Source organism: Macrosteles quadrilineatus, unplaced genomic scaffold (genome assembly GCF_028750875.1).
Source record: "Macrosteles quadrilineatus isolate MER2022 unplaced genomic scaffold, UCM_ALF_1.0 Scaffold_5__1_contigs__length_97177068, whole genome shotgun sequence".
Taxonomy (NCBI): domain Eukaryota; kingdom Metazoa; phylum Arthropoda; class Insecta; order Hemiptera; family Cicadellidae; genus Macrosteles; species Macrosteles quadrilineatus.
In genome coordinates, this window is record NW_026542598.1 from 79,444,563 (window position 1) to 79,460,004 (window position 15,442).

Here is a 15,442-nt window from a genome sequence, read left to right on the forward strand (position 1 = left end):
CTGTTCATACGTCGTCGTTTGTCGTGTACCTCAAATCAGCTGTTTGGTTTTATCTTTTTTTGTTGTGTCTTTTTTATATTTCTAAAGAACAGCTGGTGTCTTGGTTGGTATCATAGCTCCTAATCCCATTAGGGATTGTTCGAATATTACGTAACATGGTTTTCGTAATAATTGTTAAACCCCCCCATCAACTCCCATGTCATGTGACTATGCATAACGCAACTATAACGCCCCGTCCCTCTTAATGCAATGCTGTCCAGATATCCTCTTAATCAAGGCTGTCGGTTATGAAATATAGGTAAAATTGTCTCCTGAAGTAAAAAAAAGGGTTGAAATTGGTTTTAAAGGCAGTGTTATAAATAAAACCATAGACAATCAAAGCACTTCCCGGACTTGGCGTTGAAGATGTTCAACACTCAACAGGCTTCAAATTGATATTATAGGAGGCTGCTTGAGGAGAACTGCTTTGAGCGTGTTTTAGTGCAATGGCTAAAGGACATAATAAAGATTATCAGGTGATAATGTTCACATCACCACATCTATCTATTACATAAACACGTTAACAAATGCTACTACCACAAATCCCTTAAAGGTGGCCATGACTAGACAAAATAAAAAACAAAAATGTAGTCTCATAAAACGTAATTCGTAGTCAAGGGTAAGAATTCAGAGTTACATGGCTAGGTTTTTGGCTTGGTAAATTCAGAAACAGTTTTTTTATCAGGTGGATGGAACTTGGAACTTGAATGAACTTGGATTGGATTGGATTTAGAATGAAAGCCTAAAGCCTCTTAGGCCTAGGACACATTTTTGTTCCTAACCTTGTTTTTAATAATAATAAAGAAAATAAAGATGGATTAATCAATCGAGTCGAGAGTTTCGTTAACGAACATTCATTCAATTAGTGTTGCGGTCGTCAACCGTTATTGTTTAGGCTATTTAGAAATAATATCATTGTAAAATGAGGCTGTCAGATATTCTGTTCAGAGGATTCAAAATACCTGGTGCTCGGTTCAGAGGGTAAGCTAGGCTTAATGGACTTGTCTAAACTTCTATTAATTTCAATTTTGATCAGCGTAAATAGTTAAGACATAAAGGCATGTTTATATACTTAACTTCGCACATTTAAAGTGTTAAGTTAGACCTAGGCCTACTTGCAGATAGACAGTTTCCACAAGGAACCTAAATAAAACCCCCTCTTGCCATGTTGTTTTGATAAAGTTATTGATCACCATGTACAAGGTGTGACCTATGTTTGGTTAGGTCGTGGCTCATTGATTTGTCACCAAACAAAATATTAAAAATTCCATCAGGGCTCTGCCCAAGTGGCCTAAGATCCCATGGTATCCTTATGGAGATAATCTTTGTCTAGGCCCCTACATTTTAACAGATGGAATAGGCCTACCGGTACATAAAATAAATTTACACTAATATTTGAAACAGGTGATTATTGAAGCAAGCTGGCAGGTTAACATCGATTAAAACCCTAATCAAAAGAGATTTGTTTAAGTTTACTGTATTTCACTAAAAAAACAAGACAGTTGGGTGGTAAACTGGGAACTCAATTAGGCCTTCCATTATCCCCACCTTTAGGCCTACCTTACCTACCAAAAATATTGTTAAAAGCCCTAGCCCGTACAATTCGCTGTGCAAGGTTTGCTAACTTAGTCTTGGAATTATTTCAGGATGGAAAATGTAGCCTAATGGTATTTAAATTAAAGCAATGTAGACACAATGTTTGCTCATTAAATAATCACAATGTCGCTATAATTGCCAAATATTAATAAATGTTGTTAAAATAGGCTATACACGTTTGAATACCGGTATCTTAAGTTACTAAAATTGTTTTTTGTTACAGGAAAACCAGAATGGTGAAAAAAGTAACACCATTAGCAATGAATGACCTGCGGAACGACTACAGACTAGAGGAGCAGAATATGTTGTATCTAAGACATCCGTTCCTTACCTTGGTATGTTTGAGCAAATTTTTTGTTTGAGAAAGGTTACCTAACACTCCCAATCTTCTTCATGGTAGGACATAGGAAACTAACGTTTAGCCTATTTTTTCTTGATTACCTATACCACGTTACATCCCCATAAAGTACTGCAAGATATTACCAGCGACTGGTTACAAAAACCTCAGTGAAATCCCACTGAGCTTATTTTATTAGTTGATTTACTATTCTTTTTTTTACTATTTTTAGCGAATTTTCCCATATGGAAGGAGTTATTACCGTGGGTGGCACAGTAAAACCTGAGCCCGGGACTGATTTACTTTTTCACTTTGGTGTCCCCAGAGGCTAAAACAGTACTTATCCGTTCAAATTTTTATACTTATATATTAACATAGTTAGGTAGGCCTAGCCTACATACAATATCAGGGTGTCTCTCGGGTCGGTTAAATATTTTTTGAAATACCGGTATTTAAAATAGAGCTACAAAACTTTGCATAAAGTTTCTGGGCATAAAAATCTATTTTATCACATATTCAGTGATTCGCTTACTTCCTCAGGGGGACGACCTGCTAGCCTGCTAGGAGTCAAAGAAAATTTTAAGTGTAAGCATAGGTTGACATGCACATAAAATGAAATGCCTTTAAGTTACTAGTAGAATACAATGCCGCATATTATATTTTTCCACATTATATAATATTTTCATAACAAAGACCTTTGATTTGATGTGCATATCAACCTATGTTTACCTTTTAGATTTTCTTCTGACTCCTAAAGGCCATCCCCCTGAGGAAAAAGCAGATTACTGAATATGTGATAGATTTTTATATCCAGTAACTTTGTGCAAACGATTCCCATATTAATAGAGAAAAAGAAAACTTTTGTAATTTGCTTGCTTATGGATGTAAATTGATCAAACTATATAGCCTATAGGATTATTTAGTTATAACTAATGAAATAGGTACTGGTACATCATAAATTGAAGTAAGAATTCAAAAATAAATCAGATTTATGTTTTTTGGTCTAGTAATACAGTACATAAATATATGCCAATGCATGATGTGAAATCTGTGTGTGCATACCTTCAATTTGATCCTCAATCATGAAAATCGGTCGGGTAGAAGAGCCAAACGAACTCGGAAAAGAAAAACCAAATTTTTAAATATATAATATTATTGCAAAACAAATCATATTTACACAAAAAATTGTTAATTTAAATAAAAAAATATGTTATATTTGTTTTTATATTTATTATTTGATTAATAATAAAACTAATATTTCATTTTAGGAGCAGTCAAAGCTACTGAAAGAACACCTAAAACAGCAACATGTCCCTGCAGTCATAAACTCAATCGCTGAGAGGAACGAAAAATATGCTAAGAAATCTTTGAGGATCGTCGATTATTTGAAACACCTGAACAAATCGACCGACTGGGATGTAATAAAATGAATTCACTTTGTATTTGTTTGATGCAATGTAGAGCCAGCAAAATGTACAATAGATTTACTACAGAGAATAAATTCTTATTGTTATGAAACAATTTGTTTTAAACTCCTGGTAAACCTACAAAGAGTTTTAAAAGTAATTGTATACTCCATAAGTTAGCCTAGTATGTTTTCACACCTCTAATGGGGTTTGCTATTTGTTGGAGATTGCTGGTATTCAAGTATTGTTTTTAGCTTGATTCAGCACAGCATTACATTAACTCTATAAAAATGTCCTAAGTTAAATGGGAAACGGTAAAATATTTATTAAGATTTATAAATTGTATACAATTTTAACAATTGATTTAAAACTGGCTTTACACTTTTTATGGGTTTTTCATCTGCTAGGTATTCAATCTCAACATTTTGAACACATTTTAATCATAGATATATAAACATTGTAAGTTTCCAGTAAAACACTCATCATACAAATCATGCTAAATCACTAATCATCTTCTGGAAGTTTTCCGTATTTTCCTTATAGATTCTGAGATCTGTAACAAGAAAATATTGATAATGATTGTATGTGAAGATTTTGAACAGATCAATTTGAAATAATAAACTTGAGTAGTTTGTTTCCACAGGTTGTCTAAACATTTTACTGTTCGTTTTACAGACACAAGTGAAGAAGAGTCTTATGTTTCTGTGAACAATTAAGATTTTCTTTCAATATATTCTAGCTACTTGCAAAATACATCATAAACAAGTAAGTAAGCCAATGGCTCTGCCAGCCCTTGAAGAAATAAAATAGAAAAAGCATGACACAGCTTGTTAAACAAAAGCTGTTACACAAGAAGTTTATACAAGTTTGTTAAAAAAATGCAATTTTTAATGGTCTAGATATTGATTTGTATCAGACTTCAAGTTTTATTAAAAAAAAGATGTTTAAAGAAAATTCTAACAGCTGTATACACATTTGTTGGTCTACACAATATTTTGTGATCGTTTAAACTACCTAAAAATACTCAACCATAGTAAATTTTACACAATTATCAAATTTAACATTTTCTAAGATAACTAGGCGTGAACATTGTACCTTACCTTTTGAACATATTTGAAAGTATTTTTGCACTTGTTGCAAACCTGGCCTCATTGAGTTGAGCGGCTTCTATCCATTTTTTACGGACGTTACCCCACCTTGACAGATGCCCTTTCAATAACTCTTCAGCAGTTGGAAGATCATCTGAACTCTGTAAATTATAAATTGTACAAACATAACCAATAATACAAATTATATCTATGTCATATCTCCTCATACCAAGAACATTTTCAATTAAATGTATGGATGAACTTGACTGTAATCAATACTAGTTTTTACTAGTATTGTAACTTGTATGTATTGTTGTTGTAACATGTATTGAAACTTGTTATGTTTGGGTCGGTTATTTTCATTAAAATTGTGTTGAGACCCTAGGTTGCTAAATCGAAGATGGATGGAAGTTTAAAATTGAAAAATGTATTTGAATGAATGCCTTTGTTTCAACAGGCAGGGTTAATGCGGGTCTTCCCAGCTGCTGAATATGGCAGCGGAATTGTGAACGTTGTGTACGAGCGTTTTAATGCCTGCGTTTTGCATGGTACAGCCCCTGCCAAATTCGGCAGCTAGGAAAACTTGGACCTGACCCTATAGTGTGAAGAGATTATGCCCCAAAAAAGAGCTATACGGCAGCTAGGAAATCCTGCCTTTAGGGTCACATGGCCATCTCATACACTTAACTTGTACATATATTACAGTGATAAACAAATTTACATTCCTAAATAAAAACCATAATAGCGATCTTACAAAAATCAGCTGCATCGTAAGCCAGGACCATTCATCCTTCAATCAAAGACAGCTACAAAGCTCAAAAAGCTACTGACAAATTCAGCGTAATTTGAACTGAAAGAGTGCTTGAGAAACACCAGGTTATTGGGGAAAAGAGTCAAAATTAAAACTGTGAAGAGTTAACAGTACATATTTCTTGTATTTCTCAAATATGGGCCCAAATCCAACATTTACAACACCATAAAACCAAACTACTTTTTTTTATAAAAAAAAACCTTGGTTATGGTTCTCAATAACAAGTTATGAGGCTAATGCTTCACAAGTTTTAGTGTTAGGGAAAAATTGCAAAGGCTAGTGTGCAACTGTAGTTCTCCTCCCAATGTTGCTCACAGTGTATCGCAAACATCACCAGCGTAGGCAACAGTGGAACTAAAGTAAACATTCTTCATGGGTTTCACAATAAATCTGGCATGCCATATGAAGTGCTGATTTAATGGAACTTGTCTGTTAGACAAATAAATAAACACTTACATAGTCAAGGTTGACTCCTTGGAGAGGTGGTATGTTGACAGTAGGTATTCTGTCCAGCCAGGCGGGGCACGACGGGGCGGGGAACTTGTGCACATCTCTCAGTCCCTGCAGCTCCAGTTGATAATTGTTAAACTCCTCCTCCCTCTTGATCTCTGTACTCTCTCTGGTTGAACCAATCACATTGAATGACTTATTGTAACAATTTTTTACAGTTTGTCAGTTTATGAGATTCAAATAATTTTTGATAGAGAAATTGTTGTTGTTTTTTTTTTAGTAAGCAAGGATAATCCATAGCTAAACAAAAGTTAAGAGAGTTTAAGAGTCTAAAGCAGCCGATGCAAAATCTGAGTTAGTCAGTTAAAGAGGTACATTTTAAATCAGTGAGAAGTAACAAACAAAAAGAATTTTAACATTTGCAAAGTTTGATGACTTGACAGGAATACAAACCAGTATCTAACAGGTGAAATATTTGAGTTTAATTCTACACTTGCACAGGATCCAGTTATTCGGTTTTCCTTGCTCATGCATATTCTGGCTTAGTAAGCTAAACTTGGTTTATGGTCACAACTAGCAAGTAAGTCTTGACTGCATCGCTAGCATACTTGTGTTATAGTAAATCACCATTTATGATAAATGTATGGAATTCGTGAGTGGGGTGAGTCAGTTATAGTAGTTAGAATGACCAGATGTGTCTTTACCCAAGGTTCGTTAAAACCTATTAGGCCTAATGAAAGCTGGGTTTAGATTTCAAACACCAAAAAAACAATAACCGTCTAATTATAGGCAAGCACTGACAAGACAAAGTTGCCAGTAAAGTTGGGCCATATAAGGGGTTTTTAGAGACTTATGATGTGCGGCCACGGCCACTAGAATGGCTCGCCAACACGACTGCCCAAAGGTCACTTTTAGCGGGCCATGTTATATCATGGAGCTTATTAATCCACGCGGTGCCGAGGCATACGACAATCACTGCCACAGTCGCGCACCCTCGCTACTGGTGGCCAGCCCGAGCTTATATTCATATTCTTGTGGGATACATTAGGTCGTTTTGACATCCAAATATAAAAAAAGTCTTGTCATCCTCTCTGAGATCTATGAAAAATACTCCTTTTGAAGGTCTTTTTTTCTGCAACGGATATACTTCAAATCCAATACTTTTGTTTCGCCTACGTTACGACGCTTCGATAAAAGTAGAAGATATAGTTCTTCTTTACTTGACTACTTCATCATTCACACTGAGAAGCTACATACAATATAAATTCTATATAAATTCGGTCATCACACTTGTCACTACCCCTAACCTGAGGCCACCCCAAGTGACTGAGCAGTCACGGTGGCGAGCAACTTGAGGGGCCGCACGTAATAAGACACTTAGTATTGGTCAGTTGCTGTAGATTTATTGATTTTGTAATTTGTCCATTCACAAAATTTAGGCAGTGTAAGGAAGATTTCCTGGGTTCTCTCACTACGATTTTAGCTTAATGTATATCTGCTGTCGGCTGTTGTTACAAAGTTAGGGTGAGATGGAGGGGATGAAATCGTTTCACCTCAAACTGTCTGCATTTTTTTAACGGAGTCTAGTACAACAGCCTTAACAGTGCATCGAAATGTTCAAACAGTTTGGACTGTTCCCTTACAAGAAAGGTACAAAAAACCAATAAAGACCAACAAAGAACCAATAAACTTGCAGTTTGATTGGTTTCAGTCAGAGTTCACGCTGGTTCCATTTTCAATTAAGGAACTGAAAACACTTTTTAAGAGATTTTTTTCTTTTTTTTAAACAAAAAGCTGTCCTAACCCATTAAATTTTTATGAATAAGCCGGAGACTTTACCTGCCCCCCTCTCACACAAATCTGAGACGCAAACAGCTCGGCCAAAAAACACCAAGTAGACTAAGGACCTCTTATATTACATCGCTCAACTTACATCGTGGGAATAGGAAGTGGTATTCGTGGCTGGTTTCTAATCCACGCTCGACAGATGGGATACAGAGGAGTGTCCTCCTTGAACTGTGCGAGGTCCACGCTGCGATCAAACAGCTTCATGACGAACGTGTGGTGATGGAAGGCCAACTCCACATCCGCACCGGACTTGCGCTTTCTACGACGAACCAGTGGCTTTGGTTCTCTGAAACAAGAAAAGAATTATAATTTATGTAGAGCTGTCAGTACTGTTTCTTGAAGAATGACGACCTATTTAGAGATAGGGTACAAATTAGAGGAAAAATGTGAAACAGTCCTTCAGATTGATCAGACTAGGCTGTGTATCTCTGAAGGCTTTTGTTGAATTATGAAAACTTTTACAGGAGTATATTCAATAGGTTATGAAGACTTGATAGGGTCCAGTGAGATGTCTTAGAACTTCTAGAAATTTAGCAAATTAGGCCTATTAAATACATTTTACATAAAACCAGGTCAAAACATGACTGGACTCAGTATTTTTAGTGAAAGAAATTTTGTACTCCACTTTAGTCAGTTATAAAATATTTATTTGGTCTCTAAATAGCCTACTAAGAACCCATGAATGATTTCACTACCTTCCACTACTAATCCGGATCATTGTTAACCTAGTAATTTTTAGATTTATCCTAAGTTCTTCGACATGTTAACCATGTTGTAAGTGGAGAATTTCAGGGATACAAAAATATGTACTACCTTTGACTATTAATACAACAACTGTATCCAATAGTCAATGGTACTACATAGTTTTAACTACTTTGTGTAAAAAATTTTAATCCGTTAACAAACACGAAAACCAAGCCAATAATTGAATAGACTGTATTAAAATAGTCACAATAAGACCCTCCCATTCAATTTGTATAGTATAGGGGAAACTGGGGCACAGTGGGCCACGGGGCACAGTGGGCCATAGTTAATATATTATACTGAACTACTTCCAATAAATCAGGTAAATTTTCTTTTGAAAGGTCTCTAGGTTGGTCACACTGAGGAGAAAAATCTAGAGTCTACAACTATTTGGAGGGAAGTTAGAAGCACATGTTTGTTTTTGGTAGTCTGATTGCTGAAACAGGTAGTGTTAAGATAACTTATTTTGGCAAGTTAGTGTATATATTAAAAATGAAAATTAACATAGATATTTAGTTTTATACCTTACCAAGTCATTCCACTTTCTTTCTTTTGTGTATTCATCTTAGTTTGGTGGTAATTAAATCTAACCTAAAAACCAACATTAGGGGCACAGTGGGCCATCTTTGGCGGGGCACATTGGGCCTATAGCTCTTGAACAGGACATAGAACGGAAACTTCCAAAACCAATACCACATGGAGGCACAGAAAGGACCTTAACTCAATTGAGCTTTTCTATTGATCTTCAATGTTACGGAAATTGTTTGTTCTGAAATTTTGAAACAATCGTCTTATTATTTTTAAAGATTTTTTTTTATACCAAAGGACTTCTAATTTTAAAAGATTTTCAATTCCAAAGGGTTGTTAATGTTTGTTAAATTATGTTCATAGGTTTTCAACTTTGTATTTTGAATAATAATGATTTTTCTCAACATTAAGGCATAATATTTATTCATGGCCCACCCTACCCCATTGTGGGGTAGAGTGGGCCATTATGTAAATGGTTTGAAAAAAAATTACTACAAATTTTATTTTTCATAAAAAAAATCAGAAAAAAATTTTTAAGATCAATGAAATATGGTACTTTACTATAAAAATATTAGTTTTGCATTTAGTTAAGTCATTAATAAATTATAATAGCAAATATATAAAACTGGCCCAAGGTTCCCCGGTCTCCGGTTGCATTAACCTACAATAGCTGTAAACATTTCCATCAGACCCTTTTAATGTGAAACCTTTGAGCAGTGATAGCACTGGTCAATCCATCTTCATGTTAAAGTTGTTGCTAGATTTTAATCAAAATGGACTTAGCTGAATTGAACCACCGACAGCGTCGATGTAAATCACTCATTTCTGTCAAATATGTGAAATTTCTAACCAAGTTGAACATATGAGAGGACTTATCGTAAGCTACATCACATTTTATGTTACGTCTACTATTTCAATAAGGAAAAAAAAGGTAGAAGAACAGCATTGTAGACACTCGATAATTTTGTGACTAGCTCAATCAACTGTAAAAAGAAATTGGCAACACTGGTCCATAAAGAATTGATATCTACCGTATTCAAAAGTCAATGGTAAAACCTATATTTAAGAAAGAAATGTACTTATGTACAATGTTCCAGCAAACTTCATTCAAGCTACTTAGAAGAGTTGTTTGTCATAAAAAATATCTAAATTTAAAAACGAATAAAGGCTTTTCATGACTTAGGTAGGTTATTCTTTCTCTAGAACTCTGGGATCTACCCCAGGATTTTTTTTTACATTACATCAGGCCGGATCTAGGGGTTGGTGCATTATCAGTTACATAAAATCCATTGATGATTTGGCGGGATCTGAAGCCAGGAGCTCTACTAGGCCAGCTCGCTTTCCTAGGTAGGTTATTGGAGGTACAGAATACATTATTTTCAAAAGCAGCATACAGTGAACGACGTTTCCACTCATTCTAATAGACTACAACTAAATCACTGTAAACACACGAAAAAACTAGAATATTCTTAACTCTGAGGAAGCCAGGCTATACAAAATTAATTAAAGTTAATGCATTTGCAATCTTACTTTTTGATAGGCACAGCTTGAGCTTTTGCAGTATTATCATCTTGGCTTGAGCTGGAGTCATCGTCAGCATGAAGGATGTCATGGAGTGTTTCCTTCAAATGAGCTCTTGCTACTGTCACGTCATCTTCAAAATAATCCTGTATTAGTTTCTACTGATGCCATTCAGAATGGTTCTTATTTTTGGACTCTAAGTCTACAAATGGGCCTGATGATGACCAGTCTTATATGGTCAAAATCAATTGCCAGGGTAACATATTATATATAGCCTATAAAGTGTCCTATGAGGAGGTTGCTTTTTATTTGGGGAGTAGACCCGCCAAACTTGCGACTAAGTTGAAACTTTACAAATGCAAGAAACAGTAATGAAAAAACTGTCCAACACTTGATTGACAATAATAATAATCTTTATTGTCATTCAGCAACATAAAATTACAATAGACGTCAGGAGCCAGGACACAAATATAAACACCATGCTTAAACCTATCATCTCATGAAGCAAATAAAACATTTTGTTACACAAACTAAACAAAATTTTTCAATCAATCATAAAAAAATGGAGGTACATAAAAATAATGCCGCTTTTTCATTAGAGTAATTTTAATTGCAAAATGACTAAATTTAATTCTTGATTTTTTTACAATTTAACTTGAGTAAATAAAATAAGTAATTAAAGTGATTAAGGTGGTAAATCATAAATAAAATTAATTTATTTCATATAACCCTTCTTTTAAATTGCTGTACAGAAATTGTAGACGGGGGCCTATGCGCAAACCTTTTTAGCTAGGCCTAATTTTGCTTTATTTTTATGTCCTGCCATTTTGTTCTTATTGGTCATGTGTTTTAATGTAGATTTTTAAGTTTATAGTGTTTTTTATGTGTCTGGTATTGGCCAGAGGCCTGGAATTAAAAATAGCAACCCCTTCGTGGCACATCCTGTATAAACAGTCTTTTAAATGTTTACAGTACGTGAGTGTAAATATGTACAAGTAGATCGATTGCATTTTTAACAACAAACTAATCTTACCACCACTGCTGCGACTATCAAATCTAGCTTTAGAAGAACTAGGACTCGGGGTTCCCAACAAGCGTCTTTTTTTTGCCATCTGTAAATTAACATTAAAATTATTTGTAGCAACACACATCTGATTAAGACTAAAAATAGATTTTAATTTCCAAAAAAAACTGTTTCTATTATAAAAAAATTATGTTACACACCAACACACCAGTTGACATTGTGACAAACCTGTCTAAGTGTGCGCAGGGGGTTCGTAGGCCTACTATTTTTCCGTTTGAATGTATTTTTGTAAAATTTACATTTATTTGACGACCTCTGATGAATGAAATAATGTTCTTGAAGACCTGATGATGAAGCCAATAGTGTTTCGAAACGCATATTCAACAAGACCATTGGATTACTCTGGCAGATCAAGGCCCCACTAGAAAAACAGGCCATGCTGCAGCACGGGCAGCCGCAACACTAACTTACGTCACAGTGGTGGATAGTTGTACTGTACTAAACTCTTACCATTAAAATGTTACAAACATCAAGCTTGCTTATTTACCTAAAACATATGGGAATGGCAATGGCAATGCATTTATCAATGAGAATCTATCCACTAGTGTGACGTCATAGATCCTGTAGCATGGCCTGTTTTTCTAGTGGGGCCTTGGGCAGAGCCAGGTAACATTATAGCCTACCTTTTTTAATCTAACAACAGTAATCCTGAGGCAAGAAACAACATGAACTTATCACGTGTTCCTAACTCCAGAGTAAACACAGCTTAAATAAGTTATTATTTATTTAAAGCCCAATGATCAGGACCAGCTGGGTCCAGTTTCCAACAAGCAAAAAGTTACTGACTTTCTGAGGATCAATCCGGCAACCTTTTGATTATAAGGTGAGCAATATAAGTTAACTTTAACGACTCAGCTATCCAGCCAACAGCTGAAATGAAATCAACATCAAAGCCGAATCGGGTTTATGCATGCCTTAACTCAACATAACCATCAAGGCAAATTAAGTAAACAATGAACTTGTGACTCATTCATGATCTTAGGTGAAAGTTATTCATATTTACCGTAACTAACTTATAATCGATATTTAAAAATATACTGTAGATAGTTTACTTATGTTTTGGTTGGTTTAAGTTCGGTTATCGATCAAATTATTTATTGTTCGATATTTCGATGGAGTACGGTATCAAAGTTTCAACCTTACAATAAACGTGGCATAGGCCTAGATCTTCAATGTACCTATTTATTGGTGAGTCTCCTTAGCTGAACGTGACAATTTAAAATACTATAAATTACAAAATGTACACTGCCATACTAACCTTATTCTTGCCAATCATCGACAACAGAAAAACTAGGTTGTCTAATCCAAAACCTAAACTAAACTATCAATGTTCAACTGTTCAACTCAACAAAACAGTAAAGGTCTTGTTTACGTTTACTAGAAGCGTCAACGTTTGGAGATCAATAAAAGCCTTGTTCAAACAATAATTGATAAATCACCACCACTAAGCTTCCTTACAATCAGGGAATTTTTGACAATAATGATAGGTTTAATGGGAACAATAATTCCATAATTGATTTGATTTGGCGACTTGACTTGGCGTTTTCTTTCATAAGTAGAAATTTAGATTACTGTAGCCTATTCCGAATCCGAATTCAATGATTTGATTTGACGTTTGGGTTTGATTTGAGTTTAAACTTACTCTTACTGTTGCAGGATGACCAACACAAAATACCTTAAAATCTAACATACGATTTCCTCGATCATATTACATTGTATATTTGTATAGTAATTATTTTTGAACTAACTTCCTTGAATGTTTTACACTATTGTCTTCAAAATTGTATGTAATTTTTCACAGGGCTATAAACTAATGACACCAACAAACAAAAAGGTCACTGGTCAGGGTCAAGGATTTTCTGAACATATTCTGAAGTGATTTTCTAAAGTGATAATGCCGCAACCCCTAGGTCTAGCCCATGGTCTAGCCTGAAGTAAAGTGAAAAACAATTCCGGGCTCGATTCTAGCGTCCTAGGACAAAAAAATCTGTTATGCCATACCTTCGTTTTTAATCAGGTTACTGGATTAACCGAGCTAATTCTAAAATTTAAAACCATATAAAAGCTCTTGGACAAAATAAAAATGTCTACCGTCTTAATATTGCACATAAAATAAAATAAGTTAACTCACTTAAAGGCGGCCGTGACTCACTACTTGGTGGGTGGAGTATTGTGAGGGTCAGTTACTCGCTAAATTATCCCCCAAGAACTCCTTGATGGAGAAATAGGCTGAATGATTTGGTTTTTTAAGGTCCTCTAAAATTTACTGATAACGAGATTTCTTACTAGGGGTCTTGGTTGTACTCCGGCAGCTAATAATTAGACCTAGACCACTTCCATGTCTTAGCGGGGAAACGGCGTTGGGCGCTTGTTGGTTGGTACTACTACGGCCACCTTTGCATTACCTGGGTATATATCTTGTGGTACAGCTACGTGTACTTGAATTGTACAAGAATTGTGAAGCGTGGTGGTGGACATAGCTTCTGGTAGTAAATTCACCCAAGTTCTTCCTGACACGTACCAACACCAACGAGTATAGGATGTACAAAGAATTCCCCTCGGGAGACTGTCATATATTTACATAATTTTCCACCAACATCAAAAAGCAATCAACAGCTTAACCTGTACAATTAAAATATAAACGATTCTAAATAATAAATAAATATATTTAACACGACCTTCTCACCGCAGTATTTCACCTCCCTTTTTTTAGAACCTTTGGAACAGTTACACGGAACTGTTTGGGATAATGTTCAATACAACTGTGACAAAAAGTATAGAATAGGTTAGGCGAAACCGTTATATTACAAATAGCTCCGTTCCTTTTCAACTTTATTATTTTTCCTGCATAAAAATTTAATTATTATGATATACCTTTTTTCCTCCTCCTCATAATAATAACAAGTATTTTATAGACATGGACATAACCTGTAAGTTAGTTAACTGGTTTCGTTTATTTAATTATTCTTACATTACATCACGAAAACCGGCTTATTCTTAAAAGACAATGATATAATAGCATATTAAGGAAAACTATTCAAAGAAATTGCACAGTTTTGTTAAATTTGCTAACAATGAGAAAGGTTATAAGGTATAAGGTATTGTTGATGGAGCAGGAGTCACAATGAAAAAGCACATCCAAATTAAAATCAAAAGTTTTACTATTATATTTATAGTTATATTTTGGATACAGTATTGTGAAGTTCATAATTATAATAAATTTAACTTACCTTCTTCTGTTTCAAAATTCAGCTCCCCAACTATTATTTCAATGGCATGGGCTTCTTCCAGATGCTGGATCAAGTTTTCAAACCACGAAAATTGATGAGAGCAATCACCCTCTGCTCTGGGCCTTTGGGCAAATAAGCCTTTTCGGGTTGTTTGAACAGTCAGATTGTTCACTACAACAACTATCATGCACATTACGTGTATGGCGCGTTAAATTAAATTTACTAGCAAAAGTGTTTGTCACAAAATGAACATTCAAACTTTTTTGTATTAATATCAGACATACTGATCCAGTAACTCTTTAACTTGAAATAACACCATCGATTTGAGATAAAGTTTCCAATCACTTGACAAAATGGAGGTTAAAGACAGAGATCCACGAAAAACAAAATGAACGCCTAAAAAGGAAATGGAATGGAACTCTTTGTTTGTAATGTAACGGTTTTAACAAATCTATTCCAAACAGTTCCGTGTAACTGTTCCAAAAGTTCAAAAAAAGGAAGGTGAAATACTGCGGTGAGAAGGTCGTTAGTTAACCAGCTAACCAGCACGGTGGGGCACACGGAAGATTTCTCAGGTGCCGTTTGACGTCACCAACTGCTGCATCTGAAGAAACAGACAATTAATTTTATATTTTTTCTATTATTAAATTGAACTGTCATAACCTAACCAATCGTGCTGATAATGAAAAAATCGAATGAAGGTTTACTAATCTAAAAAATAGTTTTGTTCATAAAATAAAATTATAAATGCTTAAAATTC

The 15,442-nt window shown here is 34.8% G+C and overlaps 2 protein-coding genes across 2 annotated transcripts; one reads left to right on the forward strand and one right to left on the reverse strand.

Annotated features, from left to right (window-relative positions):
- The first annotated feature begins 831 nt into the window (after positions 1 to 831).
- On the forward strand, positions 832 to 3,493 carry LOC128995338 (uncharacterized). The gene is made up of 3 exons (XM_054420323.1): positions 832 to 1,020; positions 1,859 to 1,970; positions 3,241 to 3,493. Exons 1-3 carry the CDS (start codon positions 962 to 964, stop codon positions 3,400 to 3,402), a joined length of 333 nt encoding a protein of 110 aa, XP_054276298.1. The 5' UTR covers positions 832 to 961; the 3' UTR covers positions 3,403 to 3,493.
- A 326-nt stretch (positions 3,494 to 3,819) lies between these two features.
- On the reverse strand, positions 3,820 to 13,001 carry LOC128995299 (protein lin-37 homolog). The gene is made up of 7 exons (XM_054420273.1): positions 12,711 to 13,001; positions 11,402 to 11,480; positions 10,378 to 10,501; positions 7,661 to 7,861; positions 5,734 to 5,896; positions 4,479 to 4,627; positions 3,820 to 3,931 (listed from the first exon to the last, which is right to left on the reverse strand). Exons 1-7 carry the CDS (start codon positions 12,726 to 12,728, stop codon positions 3,916 to 3,918), a joined length of 750 nt encoding a protein of 249 aa, XP_054276248.1. The 5' UTR covers positions 12,729 to 13,001; the 3' UTR covers positions 3,820 to 3,915.
- Positions 13,002 to 15,442: the final 2,441 nt, after the last annotated feature.

Excerpts from the sequence above, each read along its gene's own strand:
- LOC128995338 (XM_054420323.1), top strand. The coding sequence starts at position 962 with ATGAGGCTGTCAGATATTCTGTTCAGAGGATTCAAAATACCTGGTGCT. Across the intron at positions 1,021-1,858 it reads CCTGGTGCTCGGTTCAGAGG|GAAAACCAGAATGGTGAAAA; the intron begins GTAAGCTAGGCT and ends TTTTTGTTACAG. Across the intron at positions 1,971-3,240 it reads GACATCCGTTCCTTACCTTG|GAGCAGTCAAAGCTACTGAA; the intron begins GTATGTTTGAGC and ends ATTTCATTTTAG.
- LOC128995299 (XM_054420273.1), bottom strand. Across the intron at positions 10,502-11,401 it reads TGATAGTCGCAGCAGTGGTG|ATGACGTGACAGTAGCAAGA; the intron begins GTAAGATTAGTT and ends ATTATTTTGAAG. Across the intron at positions 5,897-7,660 it reads CCACTTCCTATTCCCACGAT|AGAGAGTACAGAGATCAAGA; the intron begins GTAAGTTGAGCG and ends TGGTTCAACCAG.